Source organism: Ostrea edulis, chromosome 8 (assembly GCF_947568905.1).
Source record: "Ostrea edulis chromosome 8, xbOstEdul1.1, whole genome shotgun sequence".
Lineage (NCBI taxonomy): Eukaryota > Metazoa > Mollusca > Bivalvia > Ostreida > Ostreidae > Ostrea > Ostrea edulis.
The window spans coordinates 64,395,613-64,418,311 of NC_079171.1; the positions used below are offsets into that span (position 1 = coordinate 64,395,613).

Sequence of the window (22,699 nt, forward strand, 5' to 3'; positions counted from 1 at the left end):
TTTTTTCCTCTCTAAGGGAAATCTAAAGCTGTATGAGTGATGACCACATTACATAAATCCATGCTTAAATGGAAAAATGTTTTCTGACCAAAAATTGTTCTCCCTTGATAAAATTAAAGGTTACCCTCTCTAAATAGAGGGGCGGATCACATTATTTTCACAGAGCACGGCTGTCTAAATAGCACAGAGAACATTGAAAGATAAATTGTCTGTCTTTTTCATTTATATATTATATACAAATTCCATGTAAATGCTAGAAACCGTGTCAGTGGTTATATTGACAGACACCTGCCGGAAATCCACGGCGTAAGACTGCCGAGGTTTTCTATCTTATGTACCTATATTGTTGTCATGTGTTGGTCAGTGGTGTAAAAGACAGCGGACTCGCAGATTCTAAAATGCCAGCAAATTTGCCACTGGTAAGTTCGGAAATGCATTTCAGAGAAGAAAAAACAAACAAACAATGCTTTAACTGTTTTATGAATTTTGTTGTTGCTAATGTAAAAGAACACTGCAGTCTATCGAAACATGAACTGATGAACGCTATATTATTATATACAATGCCTCTCTCAGAGCATCTGGGTACTGACACATATTGATCAAGGCCCATATAGGCAAGCAAGAGGTCCATGGGCCACATCCCTCACCTGAGTCACCTTGACCCATATCTAAAGATTTTCCCTATATGTTGGCATGTAACACGGGGGGGGGGGGGGGGGGGGGGGGGGGGGGGGGGGCATGATTTTAAGAAATTTGAATCTTCACTATGTCAGGAAGCTTTCATGTAAATTTCTACTTTCCTAGCCCGGTAATTCTTGAGAAGATCTTTAAAGATTTTCTATGTATATAAATTTGTATAACTTGTAAAATTTTCATCCTCAAATTATGTGGCCCCATCCTACCCCCGAGGGCCATGATTGTAACAAACTTGAATCTTCACTATGGCAGGAAGCTTTCATGTAAATTTCAGCTCTTCTGGCTCAGTGGTTATTGAGAAAAAAAAATATTTAAATGACCCCACCCAATTTTTGCATTTTTGTGATTATCACCCCTTTGAAGGGGGCGTGGCCCTTCATTTGAACAAACTTGAAAGCTCTTCACCCAAGGATACTTTTGGCCAAGTTTGGTTGAAATTGGCCAAGTGATTCTGGAGAAGAAGTTGAAAATATGAAAAGTTTATAGACGATGGACAACAGGTGATCAGAAAAGCTCACTTGAACTTTCAGCTCAGGTGGGCTAAATATAAGAACTCTGACATATTTTTTCTGTGTGTAGATTACTGACATTTCCCAGAGATGTCAAACCATGAAGTAACTGTAGCAAGGACCTTGTCAACGCAGAGTCATACATTTAGTATATGCACTACACAAAACGAAGGAACTGTAGGTATACTAAAGTCAGAGGTACACACAGACCGATCCAGATGCTTTGATGAAATGCACCACAGAGAGAAGGGGGCGGATACAATCATGGAAGGGGCGGGACTAACAGGAATTAAGGCGGAGTCTAAGGCAGGAGGTTTGAGGAAGGAGAGGCAGAAGAGAGCGAGGTACTTGCCTGACACGGTTCCGCTTCAGTTACCGCCCTGCAGAATCTGTGGAAAACCAGCCTCGGGAATTCATTACGGTGTTAATTCGTGCGAAGCGTGCAAGGTATGAAATCTAACTATGGTTCATTCCTGATATTATTTCAGAGTGGTAAAATTTTGTTAATATAAGGCCACTAGTAAAAAAAAACAAAAAAAACATTTTTTCTGGGTTTGCACATGTGGGAATGCTTGATGTTAAGAAAATTATGTTTATGAACAGATGAGTAATACAATGATTCTGAATCTAGATTATCTGGTCAAGGTCAAAGAGTTGGGAAGACTATTTTTGCACCATAGCTTTGTACTGGAGATATATTTAGCTCATACTTGGTGCAGAAGGTTGCTTAGGGGCGAGATGAAAAGTTCAATGTCTGACAAAAAACTAAATTCACATAGTTGTCACCAAGATCCCCAACCCCCCTTTAAAACTAAATATGAAGAATCATCAGACTGTTGTTGTCATGTGTCAATATCTGATTACTTGTAGACTCAGGAGGAATCAGACTGTTGTTGTCATGTGTCAATATCTGATTATTTGTAGACTCAGGAGTCATCAGACTGTTGTTGTTATGTGTCAGTATCTGATTACTTGTAGATTCAGGAGGAGGAATCATCAGACTGTTGTTGTCATCTGTCAATATCTGATTACTTGTAGACTCAGGAGGAGGAATCATCAGACTGTTGTTGTCATCTGTCAATATCTGATTACTTGTAGACTCAGGAGGAGGAATCATCAGACTGTTGTTGTCATCTGTCAATATCTGATTACTTGTAGACTCAGGAGGAGGAATCATCAGACTGTTGTTGTCATGTGTCAATATCTGATTACTTGTAGACTCAGGAGTCATCAGACTGTTGTTGTCATGTGTCAATATCTGATTACTTGTAGATTCAGGAGGAGGAATCATCAGACTGTTGTTGTCATGTGTATAATATTAAATTATAAATTTATAAATCAGCATTACAGTATAATATTCAGAATTAAATTCATAAATCGGCATTACAGTATGATATTGAATTAAATTCATAAATCGGCATTACAGTATGATATTGAATTAAATTCATAAATCGGCATTAGAGTATAATATTGAATTAAATTCATAAATCGGCATTACGGTATAATATTGAATTAAATTCATAAATCGGAATTACAGTATAATAGTTTAAAAAATATTTTTTTAGTTTATTTATTTAGGAATATGCACGTATACAATATAAATACAAGACAATATCACAGAGGAACACATAGTTAAAACAAAAGTTGTTGTTGAATACATAAGATAAAACTTAAGGGTAAATCTTAACAGCTATTTCACTTTAAGAGCATAGTGGATAAATTAATGTATATATGCCTATGCCAAGGAAAACCCATGAAAGCCATATGGCTTATTTCCAATGAGGTCCTTCTAATATTGAATTAGAATTAGAATCTGATATTGAATTAAATTCATAAATCAGCATTACAGTATATGTATTGAATTAGATATCTGCATTTCGATATATTACTGTCGTTGCCAGGGTTTTTTCCGTCGTTCTATGAAGAGAGGTGAGGCCTACAAGTGTACAAAGGGAGGGAACTGCGTTGTAGGACAGAATCAGACAGGTTTAGCGTGTTCGGGATGTCGCCTTCAGAAGTGTGTCCGTCTCGGAATGTCGAAAGAAGGTAGGTAATAATGATCTGTGATGTATATAGATGTAAATAGAAAGTTAACTATCTATATAGGAAGTTAATGATCTGTGATGTATATAGATGTAAATAGAAAGTTAACTATCTATATAGGAAGTTAATTATTTGTGATGTATATAGATGTAAATAGAAAGTTAACTATCTATATAGGAAGTTAATTATTTGTGATGTATATAGATGTAAATAGAAAGTTAACTATCTATATAGGAAGTTAATTATTTGTGATGTATATAGATGTAAATAGAAAGTTAACTATCTATATAGGAAGTTAATTATTTGTGATGTATATAGATGTAAATAGAAAGTTAACTATCTATATAGGAAGTTAATTATTTGTGATGTATATAGATGTAAATAGAAAATTAATTATCTATATATAGGAAGTTAATTATTCGACATATAGAAAATTAATATAGAAAATTAATCATTTATATGGAAAATTAATAGTTTATATTGAAAATTAATCATTTATATTGGAAATTAATGATTTATATTGAAAATTAATAATTTATGTAGGAAATCAATGATTTATATAGAAAATTTATGATTATATATTATAATATATATAATCTATATTTCATTGAAATAAATTAAATATGAAATATCAAAAATACTGCCTAATAGAAATTGAGATACTCCTGGCATTCCACGTTGATTTCCATAGTCCCGCCCACTTACCTTTCATTTTGCATGAACTGAGAAATTTACATCCACTTGTGAGTTGTGTTGAAATTAACACATCGGAGCTTCAAGCTGTTATCACAGAAAAAGCAGTTGGAAATTTAAATATTTCTTGAGTATGACATAGTGCAGGGTGTGAAGCTAAGTTTTTATGTCACCAGTCCAACCAGACTGATGGGGTATAATTTTAACCAGTCCGCAGAAAAATTTACCAGTCCAACAGAGTTTTCCCAGAAATAATTAAACATTTCGTTAACGTTATTAATTAAAAATGAAATTTGACTAAATATGCCTCTGAGTCAGACAATATTGTAACACTTAAATGTGGGATTTATATTTAGGAATCAGATTCGTCTGGCATCATGCCAAATGTGTGTATAAGATTTCATAAGTATATTTTCCAAAATGATGCTTTAGAAATTTAACCAGTCCCATCGGACTGACTGAAACAAATGTCAGTCAGTCCACCGAACTTTTAACCAGTCACAGACTGACGGGCATATGTTAATTTTGAGCCCTGTAATGTGTGAATTATTTCAATGTCGTTATAGGTAGTCTTTAGAAGTTGTCTGAGGGTACTGTAGTGAAGATCTGAAGTCTGAAAATAAATGTTGCTAAAGTGTGGAAATTATGCGACATGCTTAGTGTAAGATGAAAACTTGAAGATAACGAACAGAGATCAAAATTAAGAATAGGGCAAACACGAGCCCCTGCAAACACTAGAGATGGGATCAGGTAGCTAGGAGTAGTAGGCATTCCCTGTCAATCGATCACACCTGCCATGAGCCCTATATCTTTGTCAAGTAAATGGAGTAATCCGTGGTCAAAATCAGCCTGAGTATGTAAAGAATGACCTAACACGTCAGATTGTATGATACATGTATGTGGCATTATTGAAGAATGTATAACAATTTATATATTGGGAGTTTTCTGAAATTATCTGCATTATCTTTTCATAGAAATATTAAACTATATAAAAAAATTAACAAATTTTAATTATTACCTGTTTGCAGGAATTCGTCAGGGACGATATACACTTCAGGAAAGAACATCGACTATTATGGAAGTGAGAAAATTAAAGGAGGAAGAAGATTTAACCGAAAACAGCAAAGAACACCAATCATGCAATTCTGTGAAGTGTGAGGCGGAGTTACCCCCCTTGAAGAATTACTACTGGCCTTTACTTAGTGAACCGTCCAGATCAGATTCCGGTTTATCTGGATCTCATTATCCATGCACATCCTCCTCCAGTTCCAACTCACTCCTAATTCATCAGCAACATTCATTTACAGAATTTTCACAGTCTCAAACGGGCAGCTTAGACCCAGATAACCCATCGCTCAGTTCCAGTTTTGTATCCTCACTAGAATCAAGCTCAGAAACTCACTCCCACCATTCCATTCCACATTCTTCATCTGCAGGAGCCTGCCAGAATACCCCTGCTGCTGTCGAGCGGACATTTCCCGTGATAACTGGCAATGTGTCGGAGGAGTCGGTGTTACTGTACATCGAGAGTCTGATGATGGGATATACCGAGATGAAACCATTCACCAAAGATATGTCGGATGAGGAAATCCACGCCTTACTGCAAGACGGATTCGTAAGTATAAAGATATGTCAGATTAGGAATTCCATGCCTTACTGTAGGACGGATTTATATGTCAGATTAGGAAATCCACACCTTACTATAGAATGGATTTGTGAGTATAAAGATATGTCAGATGAGGAAATCCACACCTTACTGTAGAATGCATTTGTGAGTATAAAGATATGTCAGATTAGGAAATCCACACCTTACTGCAGGAGGGATTTGTGAGAATAAAGATGTCGGATGAGGAAATTCATGCCTTACTGCATTACTTGTACTATTTTTAACTATTTCTAGACAAAGTACAACCAGAAGATCGAGCTCTTCGGTAACATGGACCCCTTACCCGCGAATATCTACAACGAAATCTTTAACATGACGAACATGGATATAGATGGCAGAACAAAAATCCTGGAAATAATTCGTACAGAACTTGTCACTGTGATCCACGAATATGTTCGGTTCACACATGGGATTCCAGCATTCAAAGAACTGCATCCCAATGACCAGGCTTCACTTTTGAAGGGTATGTGGAGAATTTTTAATTTCCTCGGATCGTAAGATGTGGGACATCTTTGTATCATTTTAAGTCTGTCGTTTAGAGTTTTAACTATGTCAGATCATTAGACTCATCTATATCTCCCATGTCAAGTCTCCCCAGTTTTTCGCAATTTCAAAGTAATAGGAGAGGCTAGGATTTATTCTACATTTGGGCCCAAACGAACATAACATTAAATGTGTATGATTTAAATGATAAAATACCGTACAGAATTCAGATACTAACACAGATTTACAGTTCATATAAGCAGTGGACATACTGTTGTCACGACGATAGTGGACATTACTATAGAGATGTTACAGACTGTACATCAGTGGACATTACTATATAGAGATGTTACAGACTGGACAACAGTGGACATTACTATAGAGAGATGTTACAGACTGGACAACAGTGGACATTACTATAGAGAGATGTTATAGACTGGACAACAGTGGACATTACTATAGAGAGATGTTACAGACTGGACAACAGTGGACATTACTATAGAGAGATGTTATAGACTGGACAACAGTGGACATTACTATATAGAGATGTTACAGACTGGACAACAGTGGACATTACTATAGAGAGATGTTACAGACTGGACAACAGTGGACATTACTATATAGAGATGTTACAGACTGGACAACAGTGGACATTACTATATAGAGATGTTACAGACTGGACAACAGTGGACATTACTATATAGAGATGTTACAGACTGGACAACAGTGGACATTACTATATAGAGATGTTACAGACTGGACAACAGTGGACATTACTATATAAAGATGTTACAGACTGGACAACAGTGGACATTACTATATAGAGGTGTTACAGACTGGACAACAGTGGACATTACTATATAGAGATGTTACAGACTGGACAACAGTGGACATTACTATATAGAGATGACACAGACTGGACAACAGTGGACATACTGTCGTCATGACGATAGTCAGAGGCAATTCAGACTCAACAAAAATGGACAAACTTCATGTAGCTTGAGATCTTGTGTTTTTTCATCGTAATGAAGCAGACGGTAGCATGAGAGAAAGCTGTAGGACAGAATTAAATCATTGCTGAGTTACCCACTTCCACCAGAAGCAGCATTTATACAATCACAAACACAGTAATTAATAACAAAGCACCTAGTATACCCCACATAGTGTTAAGATCAACTGTAATATGAGGTTTGTTTAGATTGACTGTAATATGAGGTGTGTTTGAATCGTGCAGTAAATTGTGAACTTCTGCTTCATAAATTTCATCTTCAGTATCACTACTGGTGTCGTAATGTTTGAGAGTTTGGACACCTCAGTTTATCTGGGCAGCATCCCAGTTTTGTGGTGGTCACTTGTATGGAGGTTTATCTGGGCAGTATCCCGGTTTTGTGGTGGTCACTTGTATGGAGGTTTATCTGGGCAGTATCCCGGTTTTGTGGTGGTCACATGTTTTGAGGTTTTTAGTCATGGAAGATAACTCTTTATATTACTGTACATATATTATGTAACAGTATATATTTTATGCACATGTTGACTATTAATAAAAAATGATTATAATATCTTAATTAATAAGGTGTATGTAAAACTTATACGGTACCAATTTTGATGCACCAGATGCACATTTCGACAAATAATGTCTCTTCAGTGATGCTCAACCGAAATGTTTGAAATACGAAATAACAATGACGTTTTAGAGCTACATGTATTATAGGGAAAAACAGTGTGCCAAAAAAGTGGAGTCAAATTCATCTAAGGATATGAGCTATGCGTGAGGGAGATAATCCTTAATTTTTAAATGAATTTCTAAATCTTATAACAGCAATTAAATATACATTCGTATTTTCAAGCTAGTAACGAAGTACTTAGATACTGGGCTGTAGAGACCCTCAGGGACTAACAGTCCACCAGCAGAGGCCTCGACCCAGGGGTCATAATGTAAAACTTATACGGTATCAATTTTGATGCACCAGATGCACATTTCGACAAATAATGTCTCTTCAGTGATGCTCAACCGAAATGTTTGAAATCCGAAATAACAATGAAGTTTTACAGCTACATGTATGTTAGATTTGTTTTTAAAAAAATATTGCTAACTATCGGTAGAAAACATTTACGAATGAAGAGCATAAAAACTTGTTTTGTCCGGTATAAAATTCAATGAAAACTTATTTTGTCCATGCAGTACAAAATTCAATGAAAACTTATTTTGTCCGCTACAAAATTCAATGAAAACTTGTTTTGTCCAGTATAAAATTCAATGAAAACTTATTTTGTCCATGCAGTACAAAATTCAATGAAAACTTATTTTGTCCGCTACAAAATTCAATGAAAACTTGTTTTGTCCGGTATAAAATTCAATGAAAACTTATTTTGTCCATGCAGTACAAAATTCAATGAAAACTTATTTTGTCCATGCAGTACAAAATTCAATGAAAACTTATTTTGTCCATGCAGTACAAAATTCAATGAAAACTTATTTTGTCCATGCAGTACAAAATTCAATGAAAACTTATTTTGTCCATGCAGTACAAAATTCAATGAAAACTTATTTTGTCCGCTACAAAATTCAATGAAAACTCGTTTTGTCCGGTATAAAATTCAATGAAAACTTATTTTGTCCATGCAGTACAAAATTCAATGAAAACTTATTTTGTCCGCTACAAAATTCAATGAAAACTCATTTTGTCCGGTATAAAATTCAATGAAAACTTATTTTGTCCAAATTCAATGAAAACTCGTTTTGTCCAGTATAAAATTCAATGAAAACTTAATTTGTTTTACAGCGGCTAGACTTGAATTTTTCTTGATGCTTAGTTACCGAACCCTGGACCCGGAAACGGGCATGATGATCTCGTACACAGGACACGTTCTTCCCATCAGGCAGTTCTGTGCCTATGCCCCGGAGGACATGTCGACATCATGGCTGGAAGTCTCACGGGACATACGTCGACTGCATCTCCATCCCAAGGAACATGCCGCCATGTTGGCGATCTGTTTGACTTTCACAGGTGGGTCAACTTTTCTAATTTCTGGGCCCTATAAAAATGTCTGCCAAAATTGCTTCACATTGAGAATGTGTTGTATCATTGTACTTTTTAAGTCATAAGGTCACAAAGGTCAAGTTCAGATGAAGGGGGGGGGGATATAACCCTGTAGTGGTTCCCACTAGACCCAGGATAACTTTTGAATTGCTAGTTGTTTGAATTCAGCTCAACTGAGCTATTCTGATTTTCTGTTGTCTGTAGTCCGTCTGTAAACTTACACATTTTTTCTTCTTCTACTGGGCCAATTTCAATTAAATGTTGTACAGTGCATCTTTGGGTAAAGGGGATTGACAGTTATTCAAATGAAGGACTTTCCAAGGGGAGATAATCAAAAAAATAGAAATAGGGTGGAGTCATTTAAAATCTTCCCAAAAACCAATGAGTTTGGAAAGATTAAACTTATACAAAACTTTTCTGACATATCATTGTATATTCTATTATCGTTCAAATCATGCCCTGGGGGTAGAATGGGGCCTTAATAGGGGATCAGCTTCTTGGTACATAACATAATATGTTGACTGGACCTTGATTCCATGGAGCTGTGTAGGAACAGGTAACACTTCTATGTATGGAGCTCGAATGATTCTGGGGCCTCCGAATCAATCAATCAATCGAATGATTCTGAGGCCTCCGAATCAATCAATCAATCGAATGATTCTGAGGCCTCCGAATCAATCAATCAATCGAATGATTCTGGGGCCTCTGAATCAATCAATCAATTAAATGATTCTGGGGCCTCCGAATCAATCAATCAATTCAATGATTCTGGGTCCTCCGAATCAATCAATCAATTCAATGATTCTGGGTCCTCCGAATCAATCAATCAATCGAATGATTCTGGGTCCTCCGAATCAATCAATCAATCGAATGATTCTTGTGTTGTGCATTTCAGAATAAACTCAGGGAAAACAGATAAAAGCTAAAAACTAAAAAACCAAGATACCGCAAATCTTTGATTTTTGTAGCATTTCAGATCATTGTTCTCCTCAGAGTCGGGGGGCTGTTGAGAAGACTTTGCAAATCTTTGACTTCTATTGTATTTTTAGACCGCTGTTCACTTCAGAGTCCGCTGTTCACTTCAGAGTCCGGGGGCTGTTGAAAAGGCTTCACAAATCTTTGACTTTCATTGTTTTTTTAGATCGCTGTTCACTTCAGAACCCGGGGGCTGTTGAGAGGATTCAGACTGACCTACTTGAGGTCCTGCAGTATTTGCTGAGGGAGAGGTACCGTGAGGGGTGTGGCCGGCAGCTGGCCAAAATCATGGACGTCTTTGTCAAACTGCGAGGCCTGAACGAGGAGTTCCTGATGGTTTATCAGAAGATTTGTCAAGACCGCTTCCTTATCGAGCAACTGCCAGAATTATTACAATTCTTATTCGATGAATAATAAAACCGGTTCCTTATTGGGTAATAACCAGAATTATTACAATTCTTAGTCAATGAATATTAAGACCGGTTCCTTATTGGGTAATTACCAGAATTATTACAATTCTTATTCAATGAATAATAAGACCGGTTCCTTATCGGGTAATTACCAGAATTATTACAATTCTTATTCAATGAATAATAAGACTGGTTCCTTATCGGGTAATTACCAGAATTATTACAATTCTTATTCAATGAATATTAAGACCGGTTCCTTATCGGGTAATAACCAGAAATATTACAATTCTTATTCAATGAATAATAAGACCGGTTTCCTATCGGGTAATTACCAGAATGATTACAATTCTTATTCAATGAATAATAAGACCGGTTTCCTATCGGGTAATTACCAGAATTATTACAATTCTTATTCAATGAATAATAAAAGGTCAAATGCAATTATCAGTTTGTTTCCGTTAGAAAACATTTTGACAAGTTTTGTTAACAAGTAGAAGTTACGAATCATGGAACAGATAAAGGCCTAATAATGATGTGTGTCTTGTTCTCCTGAAGTTGTGCAATTATGTTTAGGTTTTTTTTCAAGATAAATATTAATTAAGGGGACTTGTGAAAACCTAAATTAGGAGTATAATTATTTGTTTTCATATTGTTGTCTTGTATATAATTAAAGTGTAAAACAGATATTGCTATCATGTTTTGAAGTAATATTTTGTCATTTTCGGGGTAAACCTTTTTTTTTCTTTTTTAAAGATTGTTTTAATCATAAATTACGAGAATAGTTATATATTTTGATTTTGTCTTTTATACACATTTCAAGGATAAAGCTGTTTTGCTTTAGATATTGTTTTAATTATGAATTATGAGTGGTGTTATTTGTTTTTTTGTTGTCTTATATTTACAGTTTAAGGGTATATATAAAACTGGTATGTTTTAAATATTGTTTTAGATATAATCTTGCTACACTACTGAGCAGCATATCAACACACTGTACTGTAGATATTTGTTGTGATGTTAGAGGAAATCAAAGATTTTTTTTTTTAAATATTATGTTTAGTCAATTCTGTTGTGATATTTTTGATATTTTTGTGATTGTTTTAAAGCTGTGTTTTTAACTTGCCAGTGTGGGCTCAATTGCCATCCATCATGACGTTGTTTGTCAGTCGTCTTCTGTAATAACTGTCTATTCCGTCAAATGCTGTAGATTTTGTATGTTTGTGCGAATACGGTACTTGATATGGGGAAATGTACATCAAATCGCGTGAACGTGAATCCATGAGTGCTCTGTAAATCAACAGTCTTTACATGTGTTTTAATGGCAGAAAATTAAAGCGAATAATTTTTAATTCACGAAGGATGCCTCTCACAAAATTACACGGTACTAAATTCCCCGTGTTTATTTAGGACTCTGCAGTACTAGTTACTTTTTAGTCTGAATTTCAATATGGCTGCCACGACTATTGATTTCATGAAGTTGCTCAATCCAGGTTAGTGATTTAGGCTCTCGAGGGCCTGTTGTTATTTTGATGTGAAGAGTAAAATATTTCTGTTTCAAAGTTTGTTTTCATAGTGTAGTCATTCAGTTGCAGTACCTGGTATGAGTTGAAATACATATCTACATACCCGGTACAGCTTGTGAACATATTCACATACCCAGTACAACTTGTAAACATATTCACATACCCAGTACAACTTGTAAACATATTCACATACCCAGTACAACTTGTAAACATATTCACATACCCAGTACAACTTGTAAATATATCTACATACCCAGTACAACTTGTAAACATATTCACATACCCAGTACAACTTGTAAACATATCTACATACCCAATACAACTTGTAAACATATTCACATACCCAATATAACTTGTAAACATATCTACATACCCAGTACAACTTGTAAACATATTCACATACCCAGTACAACTTGTAAACATATTCACATACCCAGTACAACTTGTGAACATATTCACATACCCAGTACAACTTGTAAACATATTCACATACCCAGTACAACTTGTAAATATATCTACATACCCAGTACAACTTGTAAACATATTCACATACCCAATACAACTTGTAAACATATTCACATACCCAATACAACTTGTAAACATATTCACATACCCAATACAACTTGTAAACATATTCACATACCCAGTACAACTTGTAAACATATTCACATACCCAGTACAACTTGTAAACATATTCACATACCCAGTACAACTTGTAAATATATCTACATACCCAGTACAACTTGTAAACATATTCACATACCCAGTACAACTTGTAAACATATTCACATACCCAGTACAACTTGTAAACATATTCACATACCCAGTACAACTTGTAAATATATCTACATACCCAGTACAACTTGTAAACATATTCACATACCCAATACAACTTGTAAACATATTCACATACCCAATACAACTTGTAAACATATTCACATACCCAGTACAACTTGTAAACATATCTACATACCCAGTACAACTTGTAAACATATTCACATACCCAGTACAACTTGTAAACATATTCACATACCCAGTACAACTTGTAAACATATTCACATACCCAGTACAACTTGTAAACATATCTACATACCCAGTACAACTTGTGAACATATTCACATACCCAATAGAACTTGTAAACATATCAACATACCGGTACTACTTGTAAACATATCAACATATAATATACATTCAACCTTCCACGAGGGGCCTCCGCTACAGAGTAGTTAGAGCATCGCACTCCAAATCACACGGCCTCTCACTTCTGTCGGCACGGGTTCAAATCCCGCCTGCGCCAGCAAGTGAAAAAATCTCCCAGTTTACTTTCAGAAGGTCGGTGGTCTCTTGCCAGGTACATTGGATCTGGGTTCTCTCTTCCACCAATAAAAACTGGGCGCCACCATATAACTGAAAAAATGTTGAGTGTGGCGTAAAGCAATCAATCAATGAACCTTCCACGCACTCATTCACAAATCCACAGATCCACATACACATGTATCTACCCTCCACAACCTTCACTAAACACTTTTACAAATATTTTACAATTTATGCCAAATGTGGCCAGTATTGCTATATATTATATATGTTTACCTACTCTTGTTGATTATGGTGAAGATTTATCTCATGGAGTCAATGTCTTTTTAAGTCCTTGTTATGTATTTATTTGACAATCCTGAAGCAGTGTTTGTTTGTTACCTATTACATAGTATTATCTTAGCAAAGGTCTAGCCTCTGTTCTCAGATTTGAGGTGGAACAGTTAGTCTTGTTCTCAGATTTGAAGTGGAACAGCTAGTCTTTATCCTCGGATTTGACGTGGAACAGCAAGTTTTTGTCTTCAGAATTGAGGTTGAACAGCTAATATTTGCCCTCAGATTTGAGGATGAACAACTAGTCTTGTTCTCAGATTTGAGGTTGAACAGCTAGTTATTGTTCTCAGATTTGAGGTTGAACAGCTTGTCTTTGCCCTCAGATTTGAGGTTGAAGAGCTAGTCTTTGCCCTCAGATTGAAGTTGAACAGCTAGTTATTGTTCTCAGATTTTAGGGGGAACAGCTAGTCTTTGCCCTCAGATTTGAGGTTAAATAGCTAGTCTTCGACCTCAGATTTGAGGTTGAACAGCTAGTCTTTGCCCTCAGATTGAGGTTGAACAGCTAGTCTTTGCCCTCAGATTTGAGGTTGAACAGCTAGTCTTTGCCCTCAGATTGAGGTTGAACAGCTAGTCTTTGCCCTCAGATTGAGGTTGAACAGCTAGTCTTTGCCCTCAGATTTGAGGTTGAACAGCTAGTCTTTGCCCTCAGATTTGAGGTTGAACAGCTAGTCTTTGCCCTCAGATTGAGGTTGAACAGCTAGTCTTTGCCCTCAGATTGAGGTTGAACAGCTAGTCTTTGCCCTCAGATTTGAGGTTGAACAGCTAGTCTTTGCCCTCAGATTTGAGGTTGAACAGCTAGTCTTTGCCCTCAGATTGAGGTTGAACAGCTAGTCTTTGCCCTCAGATTTGAGGTTGAACAGCTAGTCTTTGCCCTCAGATTTGAGGTTGAACAGCTAGTCTTTGCCCTCAGATTGAGGTTGAACAGCTAGTCTTTGCCCTCAGATTTGAGGTTGAACAGCTGGTCTTTGTCCTCAGATTTGAGGTTGAACATGCTGAATGGTGACACTGAGCAGTATTGGTTACAGTGTAAGGAATGTTAGGATGTGGATGATGTATCGTGTTAATGATTGTAACGGTTATTTAATTAAAATCACCTTTAGTTTGAATAAGAAAGAGATTTAGCTTATAGTAGAAGATGATACAGAAAATGATAAGCTATGTATCGTATTGCACAGGTTCCCATTGTATATTAAACAATATTTACATTTCCAATCTTTTTTGTCTTCAATATCTTCACCATTTGAAATGATGGCCCTTTCCTCGTGAAATTGAGCCCTGTGCGTATGAATCTTGATAATATAGTGTGGCGTATGAATCTTAATAATATAGTGCGGTGTATGTATCTTGATAATATAATGTGGCGTATGAATCTTAATAATATAGTGCGGCTGTTTTAACGGCTGGGGATTCCGACAGAAATGAAAGTTTAATGTGTAGAGTATCAATTATAGTACTCTCTCTCTCTCTCTCTCTCTCTCTCTCTCTCTCTCTCTCTCTCTCTCTCTCTCTTATGCTATTGGGCCGGGACTGTGTAGTAGCAGACCTCGGAGAGCTTGGTGCCCTTCAAATTATACAGATATGCACAACGTATTTACAATAGGTCTAATTGCCCAGGAGAATTTGGTGCACTTCAAAATATGCGCAACGTATATTAATGGTCTGCCTGACCTTCACTATGGATGTTAACTGCTTGCTTGCCTTCTCTCCAGTCACAAGACCTCATTGAGACCTATGACGCACTAGGTCTACAGAGCCTAACTGAAACCTAGTTCCCATGCAGAGGATACCAACACCTCTCCCAGACGCTAGGTACACGGAGATACAAACACCCCTTCTAATCTAGGCTTCACAAGGATACCAACAACTCGTACACGGAACTTAACCAAGGAGATACCAACACACCTAAATTCCAATCTGTCACTGTGACGCTTCTCAGCCTCAGAAACATACACACGTCCCCTAACAGATAGTCAGCGTTAGTGATACTTATGTTTGGAGGGATCCATCAGTTACAGTTTAGTCTCAGAGAGCCACACTTCAACGATCACACGAAGCGTTTAGACATGTTTTATCAGATATTCATATGCTCCTGGTGTGTCCAGGGGTCCGTGTTTGCCCAACTATCTATTTTGTATTGCTTATAAAAGATATGAGATTGATCACTGTTCGTTGTCTTCACCTTACATGCTCCTAATTCCAGCAAAATTTGGACTCTAGAATATGCAAACGAAAAAACAGCAACACATTTTTAGGTCAACAGTATTGCAATTGGTCTGCGTCCGGCGACGTGCGTCGTCCGTTAACAACTTCTTCCCAGAAACTACTGGGCCAAATTTGTTATGTAGCATCTGTAGGTGAAGGAGACTGGAAATTGTAAATTTCATGACCCCCTACCTTAAGGGGACTTAATTTTGGTGTAAAATTTATGTATTTCGTTAAAATTCTTCTTTACTCCTGGGCATCTGGCAGAGAAAGTGAGCACATAGCAATGCTGCGCAAGGAAGCTTCTACCAAAATATCCCTGGGATAGGGGTTCTGACACCAGGGCGGGGCCAAACTTGCTATATTATGATAGTGTTTGTGTGTAAAAGACTTTTAGAAATAACCTCTCCTTTAATGCTATTGATACTAAATCAAAAAACTAAATGGATATTAAGAAAGAGTCGATAGTCCTTTACCAACATTGTAAATTTGATGATCCCTGGTGTAGGGGTTTTGGTATTAGGTTGTGATCAAAATGGTTAGCTAAATATGTGAACAACAGAAATTTTTAACTTTTTGATAACTATCATTCCAATTCTTTTCAAATTTGGTATTAAGCATCTTTGGAACAAGGGGGACATAAATTGTAAATTTCAGGATTACTTGAGGCGGGACAAAAACTGTCCAAATTAGACCAATTTCAAAACTCTTCTTCTCCAGAACCGCACACGTGTAAGAAAAACCAAATGCATAGTGATGTAGGGCAGGAAGGCCTCTACCAAAATTGAAAATTTCATGATCCCCCCCCCCCTGGGGGTGGGGGGTTCTGACCCCCAGGGCGAGGCCCAACTTGCTAAATAGTGTTTATGTGTAAAACACTTTTAAATAACATTTCCTTTAGTGTTATTGTTACTGAATTGAAACTAAATGGATATTTAGAAAGAGCAGGCAGTCCTTTACCAAAATTGTAAATTTGATGATCCCAAGTGTAGTGGGGGGGGGGGGTGTATTAAGATAGGGCCAACCTTGTAAATAATATTCATATATAAGTTAGCAGAAAGGGATTTACAAAAAATGATATATTTCACAACCCAGGGTCTCGACTCTAGGATGGGTCCAAATTAGTCCCACTTTTTAATGTTAATACACCTATTACATTTTGTAAAGCCTTCATCAGTGTATGCACTTTTGAGGACATTGAAAAACACATCTTGTTTTATACTGTTGCTGAACATTAGAATTTAACTTAGATATTCAGAACAGATAGAATTTCTTTCTAAATTCTAGATTCCATAGCCCTTGGGAGTAGTGATACTTTTTCACTCGTACTCAGGTGACCGATAAGGTCTGTGGAAGTAGTGATACTTTTCCACTCGTACTCAGGTGACCGATAAGTCTGTGGGAGTAGTGATACTTTTTCACTCGTACTCATGTGACCGATAAGTCTGTGGAAGTAGTGATACTTTTTCACTCGTACTCAGGTGACCGATAAGGCCTGTGGGAGTAGTGATACTTTTTCACTCGTACTCAGGTGAGTGATAAGTCTGTGGGAGTAGTGATACTTTTTCACTCGTACTCAGGTGAGTGATAAGTCTGTGGGAGTAGTGATACTTTTTCACTCGTACTCAGGTGAGTGATAAGGCCTGTGGGAGTAGTGATACTTTTTCACTCGTACTCAGGTGACCGATAAGGTCTGTGGAAGTAGTGATACTTTTCACTAGTATTCAGGTGACCGATAAGGTCTGTGGAAGTAGTGATACTTTTCACAAGTATTCAGGTGACCGATAAGGCCTGTGGGAGTAGTGATACTTTTTCACTCGTACTCAGGTGACCGATAAGTCTGTGGAAGTAGTGATACTTTTTCACTCGTACTCAGGTGACCGATAAGGTCTGTGGAAGTAGTGATACTTTCCCACTCGTACTCAGGTGACCGATAAGGCCTGTGGGAGTAGTGATACTTTTTCACTCGTACTCAGGTGAGTGATAAGTCTGTGGGAGTAGTGATACTTTTTCACTCGTACTCAGGTGAGTGATAAGTCTGTGGGAGTAGTGATACTTTTTCACTCGTACTCAGGTGAGTGATAAGGCCTGTGGGAGTAGTGATACTTTTTCACTCGTACTCAGGTGACCGATAAGGTCTGTGGAAGTAGTGATACTTTTCACTAGTATTCAGGTGACCGATAAGGTCTGTGGAAGTAGTGATACTTTTCACAAGTATTCAGGTGACCGATAAGGCCTGTGGGAGTAGTGATACTTTTTCACTCGTACTCAGGTGACCGATAAGTCTGTGGAAGTAGTGATACTTTTTCACTCGTACTCAGGTGACCGATAAGGCCTGTGGGAGTAGTGATACGTTTTCACTCGTACTCAGATGAGTGATAAGTCTGTGGGAGTAGTGATACTTTTTCACTCGTACTCAGGTGAGTGATAAGTCTGTGGGAGTAGTGGTACTTTTTCACTCGTACTCAGGTGAGTGATAAGTCTGTGGGAGTAGTGATACTTTTTCACTCGTACTCAGGTGACCGATAAGGTCTGTGGGCCCCTTGTTTATCATTCCAGAAAGAAATGCAAAGACTTCATATAAAATAATTGATGGCTTGTATAAAAACACTAGGTGCACAATTGTGGAATAAACTGCCACTGGAACTTCGAGAGCTTGAAGCACATGGAGCATTCCGCAAGAACTTAAAACACTCTTGTTCAAGCGTGAATCCGTTATTGTTAAGTCGCTACACAAAACAATCTGATTAAAATAAGGTCTTTGATCCGCTCCGTTATATTGTTATGTCGCTACACAAAGCGACATAACAATAACGGAGCGGATTAAAGCTTTTATTTTAATCAGATTGAGCGTGAATATGCCCTGTGAGTGTAAAATTCAGTACAATATCAAGGATTCAATGTGCAACCTCTTGCAAACTGAATTTTGATCCAGCATACGAATACCTGTATACCAATTGTATCTTGTCAAGTCAAAGTCGATCACTTTGTCATTTTACTACCACGTTTTATTTTAATTCTTTCTATTGTTCTTTATAGCAGCAGACTAAGCTCTAGCAGGTCTTTTATTGGTATATTGTCAATGATTATTACCACAAACATTGTACAGAGCATAGAAACTATATGTAATTTTGCACTTTATAAAATGAGTAGAATAATAATAATAATAATAATAACTATTTCGACGGTGAAATCATACTTCATAAGAAGTGTTTAATGTGTCATAAAATAGAATATAACAACCAAACACTGGACTCTATTAATTAAGGTAGTACTCTTCATCGTCATAATGGCTGACTTCCTTTAAAAACATGGATGAAAAAATCGACATCAGCAATATTTGACTTTTCCTTTTCCATTTAAGTACATAGCCGAGTAGCTCAGTAGGTTAGCATACCAACTGCTGAACTGTAGGTCGCAGATTCGAATCCAGCAGGGGTTTTAAATTTTTTTCAGATTATCTTCTACTAAAACTGTAATTTTTGACAAAATAAAGTAAATTTGAAAATTTTCAACTTCAAAATACTGTTGTACATATCCTCCACTTTTCATCTACATCAAATTTCTCTGGTGTAGCATACATCCTTAATTAATTAAACGATACATTTGCTTTTCTGGCACCACACTTCTCATGAATTCCGCGTCATGAAGCACTACAGTTCATACCCTGAAGTATTTTCTAAAAGGAAATTTTTATTATTATCTTTTTAGATTGACATTTTACTTTTTCTGTCGGAATTCCCAGTCTTTAAAATAGTCGTACTATATTTCTCAAGATTCATACGCACATTGTTAACAATGTTGAAGAAATATTTACATTTCCGATGATTTTACCTCCGATATCCTTACCTATTGAAATGATGGCCATTTTCTCGTGAATCTTGTTAAATACAGTGCGACTGTTTTAACGGGGCTGGGGTTTCTCCGACAGAAATGAAAATAGAATGTACATGTAAATATAAGAAATGAATTCCATTTATGAAAATATATGAGGGTATGAACAGCGACGCCCTACACCGATCTACTTTTTAGGAAGTGTGCTGGAGTATAAAACGTCGCACTTCAAACACACTCACATTCTATATGCACTTCTCTGTCGATTCACGTAATTTTCATCCATTATTTATGCACAAAAGTTCTAACCACTACTTTTTTAAAGTTACAATTGTTCAATATTGCTCAATATAAAAGAGCGGATTATAAAAAAAAAAATCTATTTCTTGACATTCTGTTCGTGTTGAATGATAAGAATAAGCTTTATAGCTGTATGCACCATTTACTGAAAGTTTAGTTTTACTATTATTAGTCATTAATTCATCACATCTTGGAATACAAATTGGATTCATTCTACGAATTAAATGGATGAAAATGTGTTGTTGCAGTCAATTAATTATCCCGAGACGAGGACCTTCATGCAAATACCATCAACAATTAGCTTCACGAGATAGGTAAGACAATACCGTTAATCATGACAATGGACAAAGAACTAGAAAAGGCGTTGAACCTGACCAAAGAGACCATAATTGCATTATAACTGGCCATGTCGGCTGTGGAAAGACTTGCATATGCACAAATATGATCAAAACCTCCAGAGTGTTTCATGGATTGGTTGGTAATTTTCATGGAAATGCGAAAGAACCCTATGAAAGCACACTTCACAATGCTTCACATTTTAACTCATCATGTACAATTGTATATATATAGCATTGCCTAGCATTCGTGTTTCAAATGGTGTGACTCTATATAAACAAAATATTTCATCAAGCCCCTTCCATGTGTTCAGATCCAAATTCAATCATAAAAATGGAATAGTATTATTTCTTCTAGTAATGATAAAAAGAATCAGAGCTTTATATAATAAGATTAAACAAGTATCATGCCATCAAGTAGCGCTTGTGCATGCATCGCACACATACATGTTTCTTGTGTACAATGCACATGATAATGATTAAACACAACTACCCTCTTCAAATCCTCCACCCCCAATCATCAAACATTGTTCTGTTTTGATCTAACCCTCAAGTATACATTTTGTCAGCACCATTCTGCGCCAAGTCATAATGAAGAGTTTACAATGATAAAATATTTGGATATGTTTCCAATATTTTTTTCAGACATGGGGAATTCAGTTTTTCTTTTTTGTCCAAATCTAAATGACCATTGATCATTTTCATTGGTATATTCCAGGGGCGGATCCAGGAATTGTGGTGGTGGTGGTTGGGGGGGGGGGGGCTTTATGAGGCAGTGGGTCCAGGGTGAAGCCCTAGTGGGGGTACAGGGGGCGAAACCCCCGGAAGCTCCTGGGTTTTACAGATTTTATGGGACTTGAAATATTTCTCCTATTAAGTCATTTGTACTATTTTCTATCATTTCAATATTAAGGTAAAATTAATAAAAGGACCCAAATTTTAAGGGTTTTTTGGAAAAAATTAAGTTCTTCCTAGTAAAGTAATTGAAGAAATCAAAGGATTTTGTCATTTATTTCTCCGGGAGTGGAAGAAATTATTGCTTCTTTATCGTTTAGTACATTTTCCGAAACAAGATACCACGATTTACCTTACATTTGAAAAATTTGGGGGGGGGGGGGGGGGGGGGGGCTGCGCCCCCTCTAAATCGCCACTGTATTCTAACCCCCAGGACACCAAAGAGAGATTCTCCATATTTTCGCTGTATAGCCCTAAACTAACCCACCGTCCTTTGTACACGATAAACTAGCGTCTATTTACGATCCTCGGTATTCTCTTACTTTTTCGTGCAGCTAATGGTATTCGGAAACCTCGTCTCGGGTATAATGGGCTGCGACAGGTTTATATGAAAAGCACACCTTCCGTTCATTATAGGTGGTGAGATCAAAACGAGGCAGGTTAAATTACGCACCAAATACAATGTAGCGATCCAAGAATCAATAATAGATTTAGAATTAACTTTTTTTTTTCTTTTTTTTTCCGGTTGGTAGTTGCTCTTTCGATAGGATTTCTCAGCAGTTTTTTCTTCTTTTCAAAACGTCTCCTCCTAGGCGCCTGATCCCACCTCTGGTATGTACAGGACTCCGTGTTTGCCTAACTCTTAATTTTGTATTCCTTTTAGGAAATTGATCACACTGTTCATTATTTTTACATGTGCAAAAGTAAGACCACGTGGCTATTTTTGTACAATAGATTGAATAAATTGTTGCTATTTTACTGTCATTTGTAGATGCTTGTACGAAGTTACGCACGTCGAGATTTTTCTATAATGATTTACGCAGAGCACTAGGAAATCATTTTCAAATTTCAAGTAAGACCTAGGACATAAACATAGGTAGTTATTGCTCCTTCGCTAAAGCGTTCGACATTTAGAAGTGAGAATCACGGGTCTTCCTGAGACGAGGTCCCGTGTCGCGGCAGACGTTGGCAGGATAAAGAACTTTCACTGCTACAGCCCTGTGTGCTAATCACATCTACGTCTAAATTTGTGGTACTTCACCAACAGCTGGTGATGTCTCGATATCAGTGAAAAATTCTTGAGGGGACAAAAAACAAAAGCAATAAATCAATCTAAGTAAGACCATAGACAATTTCAAATATAAAGGATGAGTGAATGTCTGAGGTTTAAGTACAAGTTCTGGCACTTTAAGGAGGAATCGTTTAGTTGTGTAAGTCATGTCAATCCTTCTCCCCCACTTTTTAAGAGGAGTTGTAGAAAAAAATTCAAAAATTACCATAAATCCAAGAATGACGACAAGCAGGGGTACTGAGGACCTATTACAACCTGGATCCCCACGGGAATGCTAGAATATTGATGTAGTGACATATTTTGACAAACATGAGCCATT

The 22,699-nt window shown here is 36.8% G+C and overlaps 1 protein-coding gene across 2 annotated transcripts; it reads left to right on the plus strand.

Moving 5' to 3' along the window:
* Window positions 1–249: 249 nt before the first annotated feature.
* On the plus strand, window positions 250–10,957 carry LOC125662348 (vitamin D3 receptor-like). Of its 2 annotated transcripts, none has more exons than XM_048894535.2 (7): window positions 250–419; window positions 1,276–1,652; window positions 3,107–3,251; window positions 4,970–5,556; window positions 5,842–6,070; window positions 8,874–9,098; window positions 10,273–10,957. In XM_048894535.2, exons 2-7 carry the CDS (start codon window positions 1,296–1,298, stop codon window positions 10,518–10,520), a joined length of 1,791 nt encoding a protein of 596 aa, XP_048750492.2. In that variant the 5' UTR covers window positions 250–419; window positions 1,276–1,295; the 3' UTR covers window positions 10,521–10,957. The 2 variants fall into 2 exon arrangements, with proteins under 2 accessions (XP_048750492.2, XP_056002632.1); XM_056146657.1 differs by having other exon boundaries at window positions 266–419; window positions 2,184–3,251.
* The last annotated feature ends 11,742 nt before the right edge of the window (window positions 10,958–22,699 follow it).

Coding starts and splice junctions, on each gene's coding strand:
- LOC125662348 (XM_048894535.2), top strand. CDS start 1,296: ATGTCAAACCATGAAGTAACTGTAGCAAGGACCTTGTCAACGCAGAGT. Junction 3,252..4,969: donor TCTCGGAATGTCGAAAGAAG/GTAGGTAATAAT, acceptor ACCTGTTTGCAG/GAATTCGTCAGGGACGATAT. Junction 5,557..5,841: donor CCTTACTGCAAGACGGATTC/GTAAGTATAAAG, acceptor AACTATTTCTAG/ACAAAGTACAACCAGAAGAT.